The sequence below is a fragment of the Arachis stenosperma genome, chromosome 4 (genome assembly GCF_014773155.1).
Source record: "Arachis stenosperma cultivar V10309 chromosome 4, arast.V10309.gnm1.PFL2, whole genome shotgun sequence".
Lineage (NCBI taxonomy): Eukaryota > Viridiplantae > Streptophyta > Magnoliopsida > Fabales > Fabaceae > Arachis > Arachis stenosperma.
This window is the reverse complement of record NC_080380.1, coordinates 44,019,768-44,036,098: the sequence shown is the minus strand read 5'-3', so window position 1 is coordinate 44,036,098 and position 16,331 is coordinate 44,019,768. Positions and strand designations below refer to the sequence as shown.

General features: G+C 35.6%; 3 protein-coding genes across 3 annotated transcripts; 2 read left to right on the top strand and 1 right to left on the bottom strand.

The window, feature by feature from the left end:
- Window positions 1-378: 378 nt before the first annotated feature.
- LOC130976055 (probable arabinosyltransferase ARAD1) lies at window positions 379-3,822 on the top strand. Its single transcript, XM_057900795.1, has 3 exons — window positions 379-1,555; window positions 2,328-2,693; window positions 3,162-3,822. Exons 1-3 carry the CDS (start codon window positions 626-628, stop codon window positions 3,336-3,338), a joined length of 1,473 nt encoding a protein of 490 aa, XP_057756778.1. The 5' UTR covers window positions 379-625; the 3' UTR covers window positions 3,339-3,822.
- A 1,712-nt stretch (window positions 3,823-5,534) lies between these two features.
- LOC130977136 (14 kDa zinc-binding protein) lies at window positions 5,535-8,643 on the bottom strand. The gene is made up of 6 exons (XM_057902159.1): window positions 8,389-8,643; window positions 8,185-8,277; window positions 7,040-7,126; window positions 6,574-6,721; window positions 5,928-6,045; window positions 5,535-5,809 (listed from the first exon to the last, which is right to left on the bottom strand). The coding sequence occupies exons 1-6, from the start codon at window positions 8,418-8,420 to the stop codon at window positions 5,742-5,744; spliced, it is 546 nt and encodes a 181-aa protein (XP_057758142.1). The 5' UTR covers window positions 8,421-8,643; the 3' UTR covers window positions 5,535-5,741.
- Window positions 8,644-8,649: 6 nt separating this feature from the next.
- Window positions 8,650-10,831, top strand: LOC130977137 (sulfiredoxin, chloroplastic/mitochondrial). Its single transcript, XM_057902160.1, has 5 exons — window positions 8,650-8,763; window positions 8,871-9,040; window positions 9,623-9,656; window positions 10,017-10,110; window positions 10,229-10,831. The coding sequence occupies exons 1-5, from the start codon at window positions 8,688-8,690 to the stop codon at window positions 10,242-10,244; spliced, it is 390 nt and encodes a 129-aa protein (XP_057758143.1). The 5' UTR covers window positions 8,650-8,687; the 3' UTR covers window positions 10,245-10,831.
- Window positions 10,832-16,331: the final 5,500 nt, after the last annotated feature.

Sequence of the window (16,331 nt, the reverse complement as noted above, 5' to 3'; positions counted from 1 at the left end):
ACATCATTAAATTTACAATAAAAATATTTTGTATGATAGAATCTCATATGTTTTCAAAATTATAAATTTAAAACACTTTCAAAGCTTAGAAATTATAAAAAAGAGTATAACAACTAACAAGTAACAAACAAATAATATTTCAGAGATAAGAATTTGGACTTTTAAAAAATTATCCCCTTGAATTCCTTATTAATAGCATAGATAATAGATATTCCATAAAATATTTTGAGAGAAAAAATTTATATTTTTTATTTGTTAAATACATTTAACCTCCTCCTTTTTAAAAAATTGAAAAACAAGTCGTTGTTAAGTACTTAAGCATGCTATCAAGATAAGTTATCTTATCACCATCTTACTAATTACAAATTTAATTTCTATTGACAGAGCAGCAGATACGAAAACCAGCCTCATCTTTTCTTGTTCTGCCTGTGCTCTCTTCATTCACACTAGTATTAGTATACTTAAATTCACTCTCTTTTCAACCATCCAAAATTTAGTAGACAAACATCACACACAGAGCCAAGCAAAAAAGGAAAATTAATTAAAAGGATAAAAAGCAAAACGATAATTCATTGGTCGTGTTTGTACGTGAAGGAAACAAAAAAAGAAAAAAAAAAGGAATCAAATGCCGTTTTACTCCAAAATCATGGACGAAGGAGCAGCTGCTTCAGCATTAGCATCATCAGCAAAGGCCAAAACCAGAAAACCCAAACCCACTCTCATCTCTCGAATCCACGCGTTCTTCCACGCCATGAACCGAAAACCACTCCTCAAACAAACCCTAATTACATTCTCTCTCTTCTGCGTCCTCTACGCGCTCTTCAACGCCTTCTTCAACCCTTCCCTCGACGCCGACACCACCGCCGCTACAACCACCGTGCGCTCCGCCATACTCGCCGCCGCCGGAGGTGGCGGCCGTGGTGGCTCCCCTCCCGTTAAAGTCTATTTGTACGATCTCCCACACAGGTTCACCTACGGCGTCATACAGCAACACTCGCTGGCGCGTGGTGCACGTGCTCCGCACACCGTCTCGTCGCTCAAGTACCCTGGCCACCAGCACATGGCGGAATGGTATCTATTCTCGGATCTTACCCGACCCGACTCGGAACGATCCGGATCGCCAGTTGTTCGCGTCGTGGACCCCGAGGAGGCGGACCTGTTCTTCGTTCCGTTTTTCTCTTCGTTGAGCTTGATTGTCAATCCTATTCGGCCCGCGGGCTCGGGCCCGGGCCCGGAGAAACCTGCGTACAGCGACGAGGAGAATCAGGAGGCGCTGGTGGAGTGGCTGGAGGCGCAGGAGTATTGGAAGAGGAGCAACGGAAGGGATCACGTGATCGTTGCTTCGGATCCGAACGCGATGTATCGGGTTTTGGATCGGGTCAGGAATTGCGTTCTGCTGGTTGCAGATTTCGGGAGGTTGAGGCCTGACCAGGGGTCGCTGGTGAAGGACGTGGTGGTTCCTTACTCACACCGGATACGGAGCTACGACGGTGACGTCAGCGTAGAGAATCGCAAGACGTTGCTGTTCTTCATGGGCAATCGGTATCGCAAAGAGGTGATGTGATTTTTTTTTTATGCATGCAATTATTGGTGGTTGATTGTTATAATTGTGAATTGGAAACCTTGATGTTAATTTTTTGACACGGTGTGTTTAGAACCAATATTAGGATGAAAAAATTCTGTTTAAACTAGCTGAGTGCAAATTGTGCAACGGCATTCCTGAGCCTTTGAAAATTTCTGTTGCCTATGAATCTACATGTTTGATGGCAAATGGAAGGGTAATGATTTTGATACAGAGTGCTACTTTGATGATTTTGGCATCTACCAAGGATCCTCCTTAGAGACCTTCTTTGCATAGCTAATTCTCTTTCTCTTTCTGCATTGATGTTTCTTCTTTGGTATCTTTGGAAAAACCATACTGCTATTACTTTGTCTTTTGCTTCATGGGAGCTAGCTGGAAATGATACTAATTCATAGTTTTGTCATAAGAGTTCCTGCTGCCAATGCGAGGTTGCATGATCTGTAAACACCTCTTTAAACTCTTGGTGCTTGGAGCCTAGAGCCATACCATATATAAGTTCTTCTAAGACTTAACTTCATGTTAACATTACGGTAATTGAATTGAACTGATACACACAAACTTCGGTAATTTTCTACTTTCTGGGTGTTGTATGTTGTTGGTGTCGTAAAAACATGTGCTTGGTGCTGTGACAGTGTTGCTTTTTATTCCATATAATGACCAGAATATTGCCTTTGATTCAGGTGCCTCGCTCGTACAATAGGGATTTTGTTGTGTTGATTATTTTATCTCCTTATATATTGTACAGGGAGGGAAAATTCGTGATATACTCTTTCAAGTTCTTGAAAAGGAAGAGGATGTCATAATAAAACATGGAGCACAATCCAGAGAGAGTAGACGGGCGGCTTCACAAGGCATGCACACATCGAAGTTCTGTTTACATCCTGCTGGAGATACTCCATCAGCCTGTCGACTCTTTGATGCTATAGTTAGCTTATGCATTCCAGTGATTGTCAGTGATAATATCGAGTTGCCTTTTGAAGATACTATAGACTATAAGAAGATTGCTTTATTTGTGGACACTGATTCTTCTATAAAGCCAGGATATTTGGTATCAAAGTTGAGAGCAGTGACCCCTAAGAGGATCCTTAAATATCAGAAAGAATTGAAAGAGGTTAGTAGTGCTGGTATAATTTTCTCAATAAATTTCTTGTTATGCTACAAATTCTGATTAGGGTACATTCCTTTTGAACATTAGAAGAATGCTTCCCCCCCCCCCCCCCCCCCCCCCCCCCAACAAGACCTGTAACAATTTGAGGGTTTCACTGATTTGTCAAAATAAAACTTGAGTAAGAAACTTGAATCAATGTTATAGGTCCTCATTGCTTCTCCTCTAGATGGCTAAATCCTAGATGTATCATGAATCATGGACACCCTTGAATCTATGTCATGTACTGTAATTGTCTTGCATGCTTTGATCCCTCCTTTTGATTTTGATTTTATTTAAAAAAAATATAGGAGGGTGTTCTAGTTAACATTTGTTTTTATCCTCCCCCCTCTCTTTTTTTTCTCTTTGCCTCTTCTTTTTCTTTGTGTGTGTGTGTGTTATGTCAGGGTATTAACTTAATTTATCTGCTTTCAGGTGAAGCGATACTTTGAATATGAAGAACCAGATGGGACTGTTAATGAAATTTGGCGCCAAGTTTCCAAAAAGCTTCCCTTGATTAAACTGATGATTAACCGCGAGAAAAGGTTGTTAAAAAGGGAAGCTGACTGTTCTTGCATATGTACAAACCAGACCGCCTTTAGAACCTTATAGAACCTATTCTCACACAAATTGGGTTTAGCATTCTACGACTCAGTTCTGCAAGCTTATTTTGAGGTGATTAAGAACATTAATTAAGTGAACTGATCGATGTGCATGCATGTTTTCTCACAGAAGCCTCGCATAAAAGGAGTATCTTTTTTCTTAAGTTACTACTACTTTATACGTGTCACCAAAATCTCAGCTACTCTTACTTATTGTGTGAGGCATTTGTGAGAATAACTTTTATGCACCCGTCATTGTTCTTTAATTAATTCTTACCTGCTAGTGGGGCCTAACCGAGTGATATATAAGAAGGCTTGGTAAAGTTTGTTGGAGTGTATGATATATGGAAGTGTTGGTAAAGTTTGTTGTCACGTACCATGCTACTAAATCGTTGTGTTGTAGATTCCGTAAGGTTTATATTAGCATACGCATAGAGATGAGCCTGAGAAGGAAAGATTAAATTGTATCTTTATTGAATTGTACAGGATATAGAATAAAGTTAAATATATATATATATATATATATATATATATATATATATATATATATATATATATTCTTTATTAACATGGCTGCTTTGTTGTTGTTTTGGTTGCAAGTATACTGGTATGCATAGCATTTGTTCATTTTTTTAAGGTAAAATGATATTGCTTATTGGGCATATGAAAACCATTTTGAATCTATCTATCAATGTTATCTATTTTTATTATATAAAAGTTGATACTAACTTCTTTTACATTGAATTTAAGTCATGTTTTCTTTTCTAATGATACTATATCAACAACTTTGATTACTTGGCAAAACTTAAAATTTAACTAATAATCTTTTAGTAAAAGATTTTAAAAAAATTAAAAAAAATATCTATTATTATTCAATTAAAACAAAAAGTATTAATTAAATGCAATAAATATACATTAAAAATATCATAATAATGTTAATTATAAAAATTTTTTGTTGCAAAAATATTAAAATTTTACAACTTATACCTAGGAAGATTCTTGTTACTACATTTTTTGGTCTACTTATGTATACTATATAAGAATTTTATTATTTTTTATTTCTTAATCTCTCATATCAATTAACGAAAATTCCTCCAAATAAGTTTAAGTTTAGCACATTTTCTCTTTAAATATATTTAAATATATCATAATTATAAAATTAATTCATAATTTTATTTTATGTTTTTGGTATTTTTTATTCTTATTCATTTTTTCTAACCTAACTAAGTTCAAATTTAGTACATTTCTTTATCTGGTATATTCAAATATATCATGATTATAAAGTTAATTTATAATTTTATATTTCTTTTTTGTGTTTCTCATTCTTATTCATTTTTTTCTAATTATTTACAAACTAAAGAACATTATATGAGAAAGTAAAGTATGACAACTAAAATGTAAAACTAGAAGTAACAAATGAAGATGTAATTTTATATAATTCTAATATAAAATGTCTATGCCTTTTTTTAAAATAAATAAATTCAAATTCTTAAAATAAAAAACTAGATTTCAATTTGTATAACATTTTAGTTAAATAATTATATAAAAATTATACAAATTATTAAATAAATATTTTGTAATATAAAATAATTTATATATTACCTAATTAATCTTTAAATAATATAATATTTATTAAAATACATTATATAATAAAATTAAATTACCTCTCTGGAGATCGTTATATTTAATGGATATGGTGAACTGTGATGGAAGATGCTACCGAAATTTTACGTAGCTACTACTACACATTTGGCATTTGGCTTGTGTGTCTGTACAAAATAGTTCAGGATCATTATAATAGATTATTTTTCATTTATTATTTATAATTTGTAATTTCAGTTTGAATAAATACTAAATTAATTTTTAAAAAACTTTAGATGAAATATTTTGATTTTCAATAAATTTTTATTTTCTAAAATTTTTTTAAAATTATTTTTATTGAACAAATTAGTTTTTACATCATTTTGAAAGGATACTAATTTATTTTAGAGTGTATTTTTTAAATATTTAATTATTTTATAATAAAACTTATTAAAGATTTATTTGTCTAACATTCATATTAAAAAGTTGATTGAAAACGACAAATGAACCGATCTGTCTGACAAAAATAATTTTCAAAAACTTCATAAAAATGGTTAGAGACTAAAGTATTGGATCTAAATTTTTTTTGGAACTAATTTGAATGTACACTCTGAGTTACATTCAATTAAACATTGAGCTCTAAAAGCAATCAATTTTATAAATATAAAGGGCAAATATCAACTCTCTCTAGAGTTGGATGACATTGACATGTGTCCTTAGTACAGCTCACGAAGAAATGTTATGTTAATGTGAAATACATCAGAAAATGAGTGATGCTAACATGATAAAATGGGAAAATTTTATGTTTCTAGAAGGATTACTTTTTGAGACTTCAACCAGGTGGCCAATTCATCTGTCTCCCACCAAGGACATGTAAGTGTAGATGATACACAGATTGACCTAATAATCAGAAACAAAAGAGATTATTAATGTGAGTGTACAAAAATGTTAACAATTGTAATGAGCAAAAGTGAAAAAGATTCTGAGGAAAGTTGCACAAGAAAGAAACAAGCTTTACATGCACTTGGACCACTGTTTAGGACAACACGAAATCCATCAAGGATACCCTCCTTCTCAGCTACTATTCGTGCAGCATATAGAAGTTGACCTAGTATTTCTCCATGTCTAGCCTCAGCCTGCAAATTATGAAAGATATTTGATTATTACATCAAATGAAAATGTTTCTCTCTCTTTTTTTTTTTATTTCTCATGGTATTTCCTAACTCGACAGACTAAAAACTAATCTGTTGCAAATTTGAGCTCCATTTAAAGGGTTTGCTGTTGGCCAATAGGTTGCTGCATATATAAGGCAAGATTTGAACCCCAACACTTATTTAAGCGAATGAATGAGCTAACCACTCAACCAAGCCAAGTTAGTTATGAAAATGTTTCTTTACCATGTATTTTCCGTGAAAACACCCATTCTATTATCCTTAGATTTTGGGATGACACTCACTTCAATACCCAAATTCTTATGTGTGAAATTGACTCTTGTATGTATTTATCATTGGTTAGAAGAGAGCGTCAAAGGCTAAAATTTCATATGAATACAAGATACAGAAAAGCTTAATATTTTTCCTTCAAATCAGCAGGAAGAATATGCCGGGAACTGAATACTTAACAATGCAAAACTTTATTAGATACAGATAAGGAAGTTTAGTCACCTTGGCGAGTTCTGTTAATCCGTCTCTAACTTTCGGAATGACAAGAACATGAACTGGAGCCTGTGGATTGATGTCCCTAAATGCAAGGACCTTTTCATCTTCATACACAATGCTGGAAGGGATTTCCTTATTGATTATCTTGTCAAATCTTTAAGAAGGAAAATGCCACAAAGTTTAGACACAATAAAGAAAAGAATGAAATGATTAAGAAATTATGTAACAATTTGATATGAGAAATTCCTGATGTGTAGCAAATTAACTACTTAATCCAGTAGCTAACATGTTCAAAACATGGAAGGCCTTTTCATAGGTTGTATTTACAGTCCTTTTCCAAAAATTCCTTCCAAAAAGTTCTTTGATTTTGAAGAGTTTGAACCTCAGAGAGTTTCAAATATGATTCAGAATAAGAAGCATTTGTTCAACTACTTAATGATTACAGTAGTGGTATCATGTAAAATGCTGATACATTGTTGGAGCTCCACTATCAGCAGTAGCAGCAGCTGCTTTGGCTGCAGCTTGTTCATCGTGCGTCGCCCTCGCACTAAATGGCAACCTGTAATAAGTATCATAGTGAGGAAATATCTATCAACAACATCGTTTGCCTTTATATTTCGCTATCACTATCACTTTTCGGTATGTTTTTGAATCAATTTATTCGGCCATGCTGATCCATTTGCCATAGATAGCATTTTACAGTTATCAACAGAAAGAGTAATAAACAAGAGGAGAAATAAATCCACATAATGTATCACATGAAAACAATTCTAGTTATCAACAAATTATGTCAAAAGTTATAAGATGAGATTAGAGTTACACAAGCATATTTGCTAATATAATAAGAGACACCATTTAATAAATCCAATGCTTATTTCAGGGTGAAAAGCTTCAATCTTTTTTATGAGTGATGCTGTTTGAAACACCATTTTCAATGCCTTCCAAGCAAAGTCTAACACATTTTCACCAATAACTAAGCCATTAGTTGCAAATTCGAATGGAAATGAATGCTCTCAATTGAAAAACGTAATTGACAATGTTGAGTGTAGATTCCTATTCCTACCAATGATTGTAATTGTATCCTGGTTTGCATGCTAGGGCCAACTTTCTCAATCAATGGTAGAATATATAGAGTTGAGCATCAACTAAATATTTGGTTTTTGTTTTCATTTTCAGTTTTTGTTCACAAAATCTTTTAAAGAAAATAAAAATAGAATTCAATCAGAGACTTAGCGTGCATTTGGTTTGAATTTTTATTTCCAGTTTTATTTTTATTTTCTGTTTTCACTGATTTTCTCTTCTTTTCTTCGCAAAATCGTCAAAACAGGAGGAGGAACAAAGAAACACAGCTAATTTCTTGGATTACATTTTCTACTCTCATATGAAACACACACTGAATGTAAATTATCCAAGGAAATTATCATCATTAGGTCACACTGTCAACTAATGCTAAAAAATTTCACTGATACTGTGACAAAATTCCCTTTCTCTATTTGTTAATTCCGTGACTGCGCAAGCAAATTTCCACAATTTTCTGGTTTTAAGCACTGCCCATCTCATAAAAAAGAAAACTTTAACTTCTTTCAACACTAAAAATTAAGAGAAACAAGAAGAAACCTGCGACATGGGAGAGGAAGAACAGACTTGGAGAAATTGAGGTTGCACCCCTTCACAATAAAAGGCCTTGCTAACATGAATGGTGAATAGTTCCTGCAAATCATAGAAAAGGAAAATTAATATTTTGATCACTGCGCAAACACACACACTGAATTCAATAGTAACACACAATTGAGAGTGAGTGAGTGAGTGAGTTGTGTGTACCTAAGAAGAGAGAAAGGAACCAGTGCTGCCATGGTTCCGATGAGCTAAATGGGGTTCAAAAAAATAAAATCTTTGACCTTTCTAATGTTGTTTGTAGTTATTGTTCTCTGTAGCAAGCTCCATCCAAAATAGCTTGTGAAAGGAACCATCTTGGCCGTTGAAAATGGTGGGTCATGCTTCTCATCTAGCCATTCATATTATCTGGTTCTAAATTTATATTTTGACTATAAATAGAACCACATGAGCGAGGGGGGAAAGGGAAAAAAAGAAGAAAAATATTAGCACAAAAAAGAAGAAAAATGGCAAATTTTGTTCTGCAGGTTCCATCTATTAGATTAAGGAGCTTCACTGTGTCTGCTTCATCCAGTTCCAATGGTGTTCCACAAATCTTTCTCTCTATCTGTTTTTGTAAATCTCAATTGTATTTTTATTTTCAGATTCTAAGTTAAAATACTTTTATTTATTTTTATTTGAATATTCAGGGGCTCCTCCAGGAGGTTTAGGAAGCAGTAGTGGTGGTGGTGGGGGGCCAGTGATAGTGGAGCTTCCTCTTGATAAGATCAGAAGGCCTTTGATGAGGACAAGATCAAATGATGCTAGCAAAGTTCAACAACTTATGGATAGTATAAGTGAAATTGGTCTTCAAGTACCTGTAAGCATTCGCTACTTGCTTCTCCTTGTTTAGCAGATTACTGGTCAAAGTTTTTGTGTTGATATTGGAGTTTATATGCTTGCTATTGTGTTGGTTTTGGATTTTTTTATATATTATGGGGGTATCATTGGATATCATTTGGAATTTGGATTGGAGTCTAATTGTCCTGGAATTTGTGCCTTCTTTGTGGTTAAAAATATAAAAAATAAAATGTGTAGATCAAAAATCAATCACGATGTATTTGTATTTGTATTTGTATATATATAAATGTATTGTTTCATATGTTTTCAATATGTATATCTTATCCTCCAACATATATTTTATGCGCGTGGCTGATTTGGTGATTGAATTTTTATGTATCCATAGCATGTTTGAAAAAAATTGCATTGTTAAAATTAGGCATATGCCAAATTCTTTAATTCTTAAAAGAATTTTCTGTTCCAAGGAATGAAGTGGACAGGAAAGAAAGAATGAGAACACATCAAAGTACATTGATATATGGAGACTTGGATATTAAATAGATTTCTCATTCATAAAATATGATGTGCAGCTGCAAATTTAAGTTCCTTTTGCATGCTACAGATTGATGTGCTAGAGGTTGACGGAGTCTATTACGGTACGTGCTTTCCTCCGCGAGAAATACTTGCATGCTCCTGAAGCACATCTGAAATGTGCTGCGGGAACATTATAGTGTATAGTATCTGAAATTTTTATGTTATATCTAAGATATATAAGAGACAGTGAAAGGATTAACAAAACAAGAAGACAAGAATGGTGAAGGAGTTGAAAAGATCTACCATGGACATGGAAGACTGATTATTTTACAGGATAAACCATCATTTTTTTACACTAGAAAGATTGTATTTTCGAATACCAAAATGATAGTTTATTCCTTATTTTATATTTCTAAGATGTAAACAATGCCTTGTCACAATGGAAACACAATCAGAATATGCATGTCCTCTTTGGTTTGTAGGCTTCTCTGGGTGTCACCGCTATGAAGCGCACCAGCGCCTTGGCCTCCCTACCATCCGTTGTAAAGTACGCCGCGGCACAAAAGAGACTCTAAGGTGAGGTCATAGGATTAAGGGAAAGATTCAGAAACCAACTTTTCTCAACTAACATTCGCTTAACTTTATAAGATTCATGACTTGTCCTGACAGACTTTTTATTACTATCATGCTGCAGGCATCATCTTCGCTAAATAACTGATTGAATTACTTTCCAAAGTAATAGAAGCTCTCCCTCCTGCTTCTGAAGGCAGTTTTCAGTGAATGTGTTGTGATATGTAATGTTTACGAACAATGCAAAAACAGGACAATGCACTATTGATATAAAATATAATAAATAGAGATCTGAAATTTATTTAATTAACAAGAGTGTAACACTCTTTATTTAGTTCAAAGATGAGTTATCAATTTGGTCCGAAACAAAATAAAATAAAAGAGCAAGGGTTAGGAGTAGGAGTGGGTTTTCATGTTATTTCCTGATGTCATGATTTTGTATACAACACCAAGGAGATAAGGCTAGACTATCAGTCTATTAGTGGCAAAGTTATATCCAGAATCCTTGCAAAAAGAGATTTATGCCAAACTGAAATGAGAAAGAAGTCATCTACAATTATCAAGTTTGGACTTTGGCAACAGGAAGAGGCATGGATGAAATAGTGTGTAACTACGGCAACAATGTCTGTTCAAGTGTTTATCACAAAATATGTTACTTATACATGCCCTTTTTTTCGGGTGTGACCAAACGAGAATGAAGGCTAAGGAGAAGAAGATCTTTTTTTTATTAGACAATTGTATCTAACTCATTTTAAGGATAAAATCATTCCACCTGAACAAGGTAATCTCTTACAGCTAACTTTGCAACAAAATCTGCAGCAGTAATTCGGTGCACAAAAACGGATTTAAGGGGGAGTGTTTTTGAGCAAAAGTTAATAATATTAACTTATTAAGTGTATAAAATTATTATATATTATATAATTTTATTTTCTATTTGAAAAATAAAATAAGTAAATATTTTATATAAATAATTAAATTATTAAACTCAAAAGCAAATAGCAATCTTTGAAGGTTGTGGTAGGCTTAGAGAAGGGGGTTGAATCTATGTCTTCCTTTTAAGTTGCTATTATGACCTTTTAAATCAAACTTTCAATTCTGATTCTGTTTGTACTAAGTAGCGGAAATTTGTGAGACAATTTATTTTTATCTCATGAATATCAGAAAACAGAACACAGCAGAGAAGAGAAAAGCTAACACCAGCATATATCCTGGTTCGGTTGCCTTGTGCTATGCAACCTACGTCCAGTCTCCTCCACAACAATGGAGGAATTTCCACTATAGTTAAACGTATTACATACACCAATTTCACATTCAAGTTCTAACCTAACTTGACATTGACATGCTAACACCTAACTATTCACTCTTAGTGCTAACCCAACTAAGAAAGGGATACCTAACAGGTACAAGATACAAGACACTTAACCAACCTAAAAAAATCAGAAAATAACTCTAGGCTTTTCTCTCAAATGTATCACTCAGCCTTTTTCCACTCATGGCTTTTACTTGAGCTTTCTCACAATGCCTTTTCTCACAAGAAATTACAGAAAGATAAACATAGAAAAGTACATCACAATCTGTAAAACATGAAGGAGATTGACTTCATCAACAGCCTCTTCACTATGTGCAAAACCAGATTTGCAAACCTCAGATACAGTTCTTCAGTATTGGCTGAATGCTTCTTTGAAAGAAAGCATTATCCAAGTAGAGGAACTTCTTCTCATAACTTAACTCACCAAACTCTGGTTTTCTCTCCTTGCTTCTGAATGAGCAGAAAGTCTTCTTTTAACTCCTTGCATGTTGCTGGGTTCTTCTTCCAAGGTCAACACCTTGAGCCTTGAGCTTCACTAACCCACAGATTCACTTTTTCTCCTTAAACCTTAGATTAGAAACTTTGTTTCTGACTTCTTCATCTTGACCGAAAGCCATAAAGTAACAACCATATGAGTCTTCCAATGGTCAACTTGATCTGAGCCCTTGAAAACCAACTTGGTCCCCAAGACATGTTTGAGACCGTGGATATACAGCAGAGAGGAACAGAAATCCTCTTTTCCATATAGCTCAAAACGGAGATACAGAGGGTTGAAGATGAAGAGAAGAAAGTGTGTTGCATGTAAGAGGAAATGGATTACCTTGAGCTTTCTGATCTTTTCTTGATATAGTTGATTAGACCTCACTCTTCTTTGCTTAACCTTCTCTTTCCTTCTTCTTTCATGACTAGCTTAGGGACTAAGCTCTCTTTCTTACTTTTTCTAAATTTAGTGATTTGACTGGGTCAGAGAATAGAAGAACGTTGCTTTGGTAAAAGCAAGTGAAAGGGAATGAAGGCTTCAATCTTGTATGAGAAGCTTTGTGGGATCAACTTGGATCTATGGATACAGGCTTGGATCGGGTTTGATTTGCTTGGCCCGTTGGTTTCTTTATTTGTTTTCTTTTGGGCTTCATTTTAGTTGTCAACCCATCAGCCTTGTTTCATTTTTCATTTTGTTTGGGCTCCAGTATTGCAACAATAAATAATTAGCTTCATATAATTATAAACAATCAACATTTAATCATTTATTTTGCCCAATTAAATAATGTTTGTCATCACTAATTAATTTAGTTAATTTCTTAACTCAACAATCTCCTCCTTGATGACAAACATAATTTAAGCAATAAGCAAAAGGAATGAGTTTGAGTAAGGTTTAGAAACTCCCTTTGATTTTTGTCACTTGATTTTGAGTTACTCCCCCTTTCTTTTTCAATAGTAGCTCCCCCTGGATTTATGCTTTTCCATTTGTTCCTGTTTTACATTGTACTTAAAGAGAACATGATAAAGAGCTACACACAATTATCTTGTCTAAGGGATATAGAACATACAACACCACAGAATCAGCCCAACACATTATGTCAGCAGTAAAGGCAAAGTATCAAGAATAATCAAGGGCAATTTATCAGCATATGAGATCAAGTTCTAATGCAGCAGATAAACAGAAGTCACAGTAGTAGTACAATTTACCCTATTCCTATTCCTATTGCTATTACTCCCCCTTTTGTCATCAAGGACGGACAATAAGCAAGATCAACAAAAAATGTCTGCCTAAAAACCTGCAGAAAAGGGTTAGAGCACAATTAAAAGTACTAACTAAACAACCAAAAGTGCAGCAGTATTTAGAATTATTATAGTAATCCAAAAAGAAAACAGTTCAACAGTAGCAAAAGAAACAGGATTCATGAGACAAAAAGAGAGCAGTAACAACAATTTTCATGAGACAAATTTTAGGCATCATAACCATTCCCCTCTGAACCAGCTTCCTCTTCATCATCAGTGGCAGGGTCTTCATCCTTTTGAAGATTATCAATGAAAGTCATAAACACAGCCACTCTATCCCTTGATTTCCTTAGAAAATTCTCATGCTTGCTAGCTAGCTTCCTTTGTTCCTTGCTCATGGCAATCATATGATTGGATTGGGAGACAAACTCTTGAACAACATCCTTGACCATATTCAACAGAGCAGATTTCTTCCCAGTAGAGATGGAAGTATCCTCAATAGAAGGAGCAGGAGATTCCTCGGGGACAAAAACATCATCTTCATCATCTAAGACCACCCGTTCAGATCGAGTACGTCCTTTGGGCTGTTTCACTGAACCACCCCTTTTAGGTATGAATGTCTATTTTGATATTCTTCATTGGTCAAGTCAACACCAAAATACTCAAATATGAAAGTTAGAAACATGCCATAAGGAAGTGCTTTGTCTTTTTCACTCCTAACAGAGTCAAACATATATCTAACCATCAAGTATGCAAATGAAATTTCAGTTTTGGTGAGAAGGGCATATAAAATAAGAGTATCAGTGTAGGAAACCCTTTGATATGAGCCACTTTGTGGAAGAATAATGTGGTTGACCATTCGGTGCAACTGAGCACGCTCATATCCTAGGGCCTTGTGAGTGGGTGTAATGCCATCAATTAAAGAGACATGTTCACAAATGTGAGCCAATGCATCATGGTAAGAAATTCCAACACCTTCATCTCACTTAAGCGAAGTGTAAGCACAAGGCCCAACATCGGTATACTTCAAAGCATCACTGATAGTTTCATTGTTTAAAACTATGTCTCGACCCTTTACATATGAGTGAGTAGTGCCTTCATGATAAGTCATGTTGGCATAAAATTCTTTGACCAATAAGGGATAAACAGGCTTTTTGATGTCAAAAGGCGATTCCAATCCAGAAAAATCAAGTTATCAACAAAAGAAAAACCTTTTCTTTTCAAAGATGGCAAATCAGCTAGAAAAGATGGACATAGTGTATGATACCGAATAACCCCCTCATAAAAGTTATTGTTCATGGCAGATTTGAATCTATAAGGATTATAGTTCGAATGAGAGGTCAAAAAATGAGCTTTGTGATCAAACGGCCCAATGTCAGGTTCACTAACTGTTTTAAGAGGAACTCGAGTTTTACCTCGCTGAGAACGCACAGGAACAGACCGTGACATAGGTTGTGGTGGCTCGGGAACATGTTCTTCAGCAGCAGGGCGTTTGCTCTTGGATGAGGCAGGTTTCGAGGAGCTTGGTTTGGAAGGCGTTGCCTTTGGTGGTGGCGTTGGTTTGGCAGAGGCAGGATACCTTGGTGTGGTCTTGGTTCGCGCCATGGGTTTAGTGCAAGGAGGAGAGGTAGGAGGAGAAGGAGAGGGTGTGAAGGTTTGATCTTGGGAGTGAGTTGATGGTTTGGTGGAACGCTTGAGGATTTTCTCATGAGGAGGCCTTTTAGCCAGGGTTTTCGTCCTTATTTGGTAAGTTTCAGGCTTTTGAGGGAAGAGAAGCAGTAAAGTGAGTGGGAAGAAACCAAAGGATTTGAGGAGAAGTTATGGAGGGAAGAGAGGGAGTGTTGGTAACTGGTGCACGAAATTGTGATCACTACAACTCAAATAATCCCTAGTAATGGCTCCAAAGACTTGGTGCTCAATACCATGGCATAAACACAACTTCGCACAACTAACCAGCAAGTGCACTGGGTCGTCCAAGTAATAAACCTTACGCGAGTAAGGGTCGATCCCACGGAGATTGTTGGTATGAAGCAAGCTATGGTCACCTTGTAAATCTTAGTCAGGCAGACTCAATTGGGTATAGATGATATATGAATAAAACATAAGATAAAGATAGAGATACTTATGTATATCATTGGTGAGAGCTTCAGATAAGCGTATGAAGATGCTTGTCCCTTCCGTCTCTCTGCTTTCCTACTGTCTTCATCCAATCCTTCTTACTCCTTTCCATGGCAAGCTTATGCAAGGGTTTCACCGTTGTCAGTGGCTACCTCCCATCCTCTCATTGGAAATGTTCAACGCACCCTGTCACGGCACGGCTATCCATCTGTCGGTTCTCAATCAGGCCGGAATAGAATCCAGTGATTCTTTTGCGTCTGTCACTAACGCCCCGCCTTCAGGAGTTTGAAGCACGTCACAGTCATTCAATCATTGAATCCTACTCAGAATACCACAGACAAGGTTAGACCTTCCGGATTCTCTTGAATGCCGCCATCAGTTCTTGCCTATACCACGAAGACTCTGATCTCACGGAATGGCTGGCTCGTTTGTCAGGCGAGCACTCGGTTGTCAGGCGATCAACCATGCATCGTGTATCAGAAATCCAAGAGATAAACACTAGAGCCTTGTTTGCTTGTAGAACAGAAGTGGTTGTCAGTCACTTTGTTCATAAGTGAGAATGGTGATGAGTGTCACATAATCCTCACATTCATCAAGTTCTTGAGTGCGAATGAATATCTTGGACAAAGAACAAGCGGAATTGAATAGAAGAACAATAGTAATTGCATTAATACTCGAGGTACAGCAGAGCTCCACACCTTAATCTATGGTGTGTAGAAACTCCACCGTTGAAAATACATAAGAACAAGGTCTAGGCATGGCCGTGAGGCCAGCCTCCCAATGATCAAAGGATTCAAAGACCTAAAGATGATCTAAGATCCCAAGATTCTGAAATACAATAGTAAAAAGTCCTACTTATAGGGAACTAGTAGCCTAAGAATTACAAAGATGAGTAAATGACATAAAAATCCACTTCCGGGCCCACTTGGTGTGTGCTTGGGCTGAGCAATGAAGCATTTTTCGTGTAGAGACTCTTCTTGGAGTTAAACGCCAGCTTTTATGCCAGTTCCGGCGTTTAACGCTGGAAATTCTGAGGGTGACTTTGAACGCCGGTTTGGGCCATCAAATCTTGGGCAAAGTA

Bases quoted from the DNA above. Each gene is read 5' to 3' on its own strand.
- LOC130977137 (XM_057902160.1), top strand. From the start codon at position 8,688: ATGGCAAATTTTGTTCTGCAGGTTCCATCTATTAGATTAAGGAGCTTC. The intron at 8,764-8,870 runs GTGTTCCACAAA...TTGAATATTCAG, and splicing joins TGCTTCATCCAGTTCCAATG to GGGCTCCTCCAGGAGGTTTA. The intron at 9,657-10,016 runs GTACGTGCTTTC...TTTGGTTTGTAG, and splicing joins GGTTGACGGAGTCTATTACG to GCTTCTCTGGGTGTCACCGC.
- LOC130976055 (XM_057900795.1), top strand. From the start codon at position 626: ATGCCGTTTTACTCCAAAATCATGGACGAAGGAGCAGCTGCTTCAGCA. The intron at 1,556-2,327 runs GTGATGTGATTT...TATATTGTACAG, and splicing joins GCAATCGGTATCGCAAAGAG to GGAGGGAAAATTCGTGATAT. The intron at 2,694-3,161 runs GTTAGTAGTGCT...ATCTGCTTTCAG, and splicing joins ATCAGAAAGAATTGAAAGAG to GTGAAGCGATACTTTGAATA.
- LOC130977136 (XM_057902159.1), bottom strand. From the start codon at position 8,420: ATGGCAGCACTGGTTCCTTTCTCTCTTCTTAG. The intron at 7,127-8,184 runs GTTTCTTCTTGT...TACTTATTACAG, and splicing joins CTTCCTCTCCCATGTCGCAG to GTTGCCATTTAGTGCGAGGG. The intron at 6,046-6,573 runs GTGACTAAACTT...CATAATTTGCAG, and splicing joins GATTAACAGAACTCGCCAAG to GCTGAGGCTAGACATGGAGA.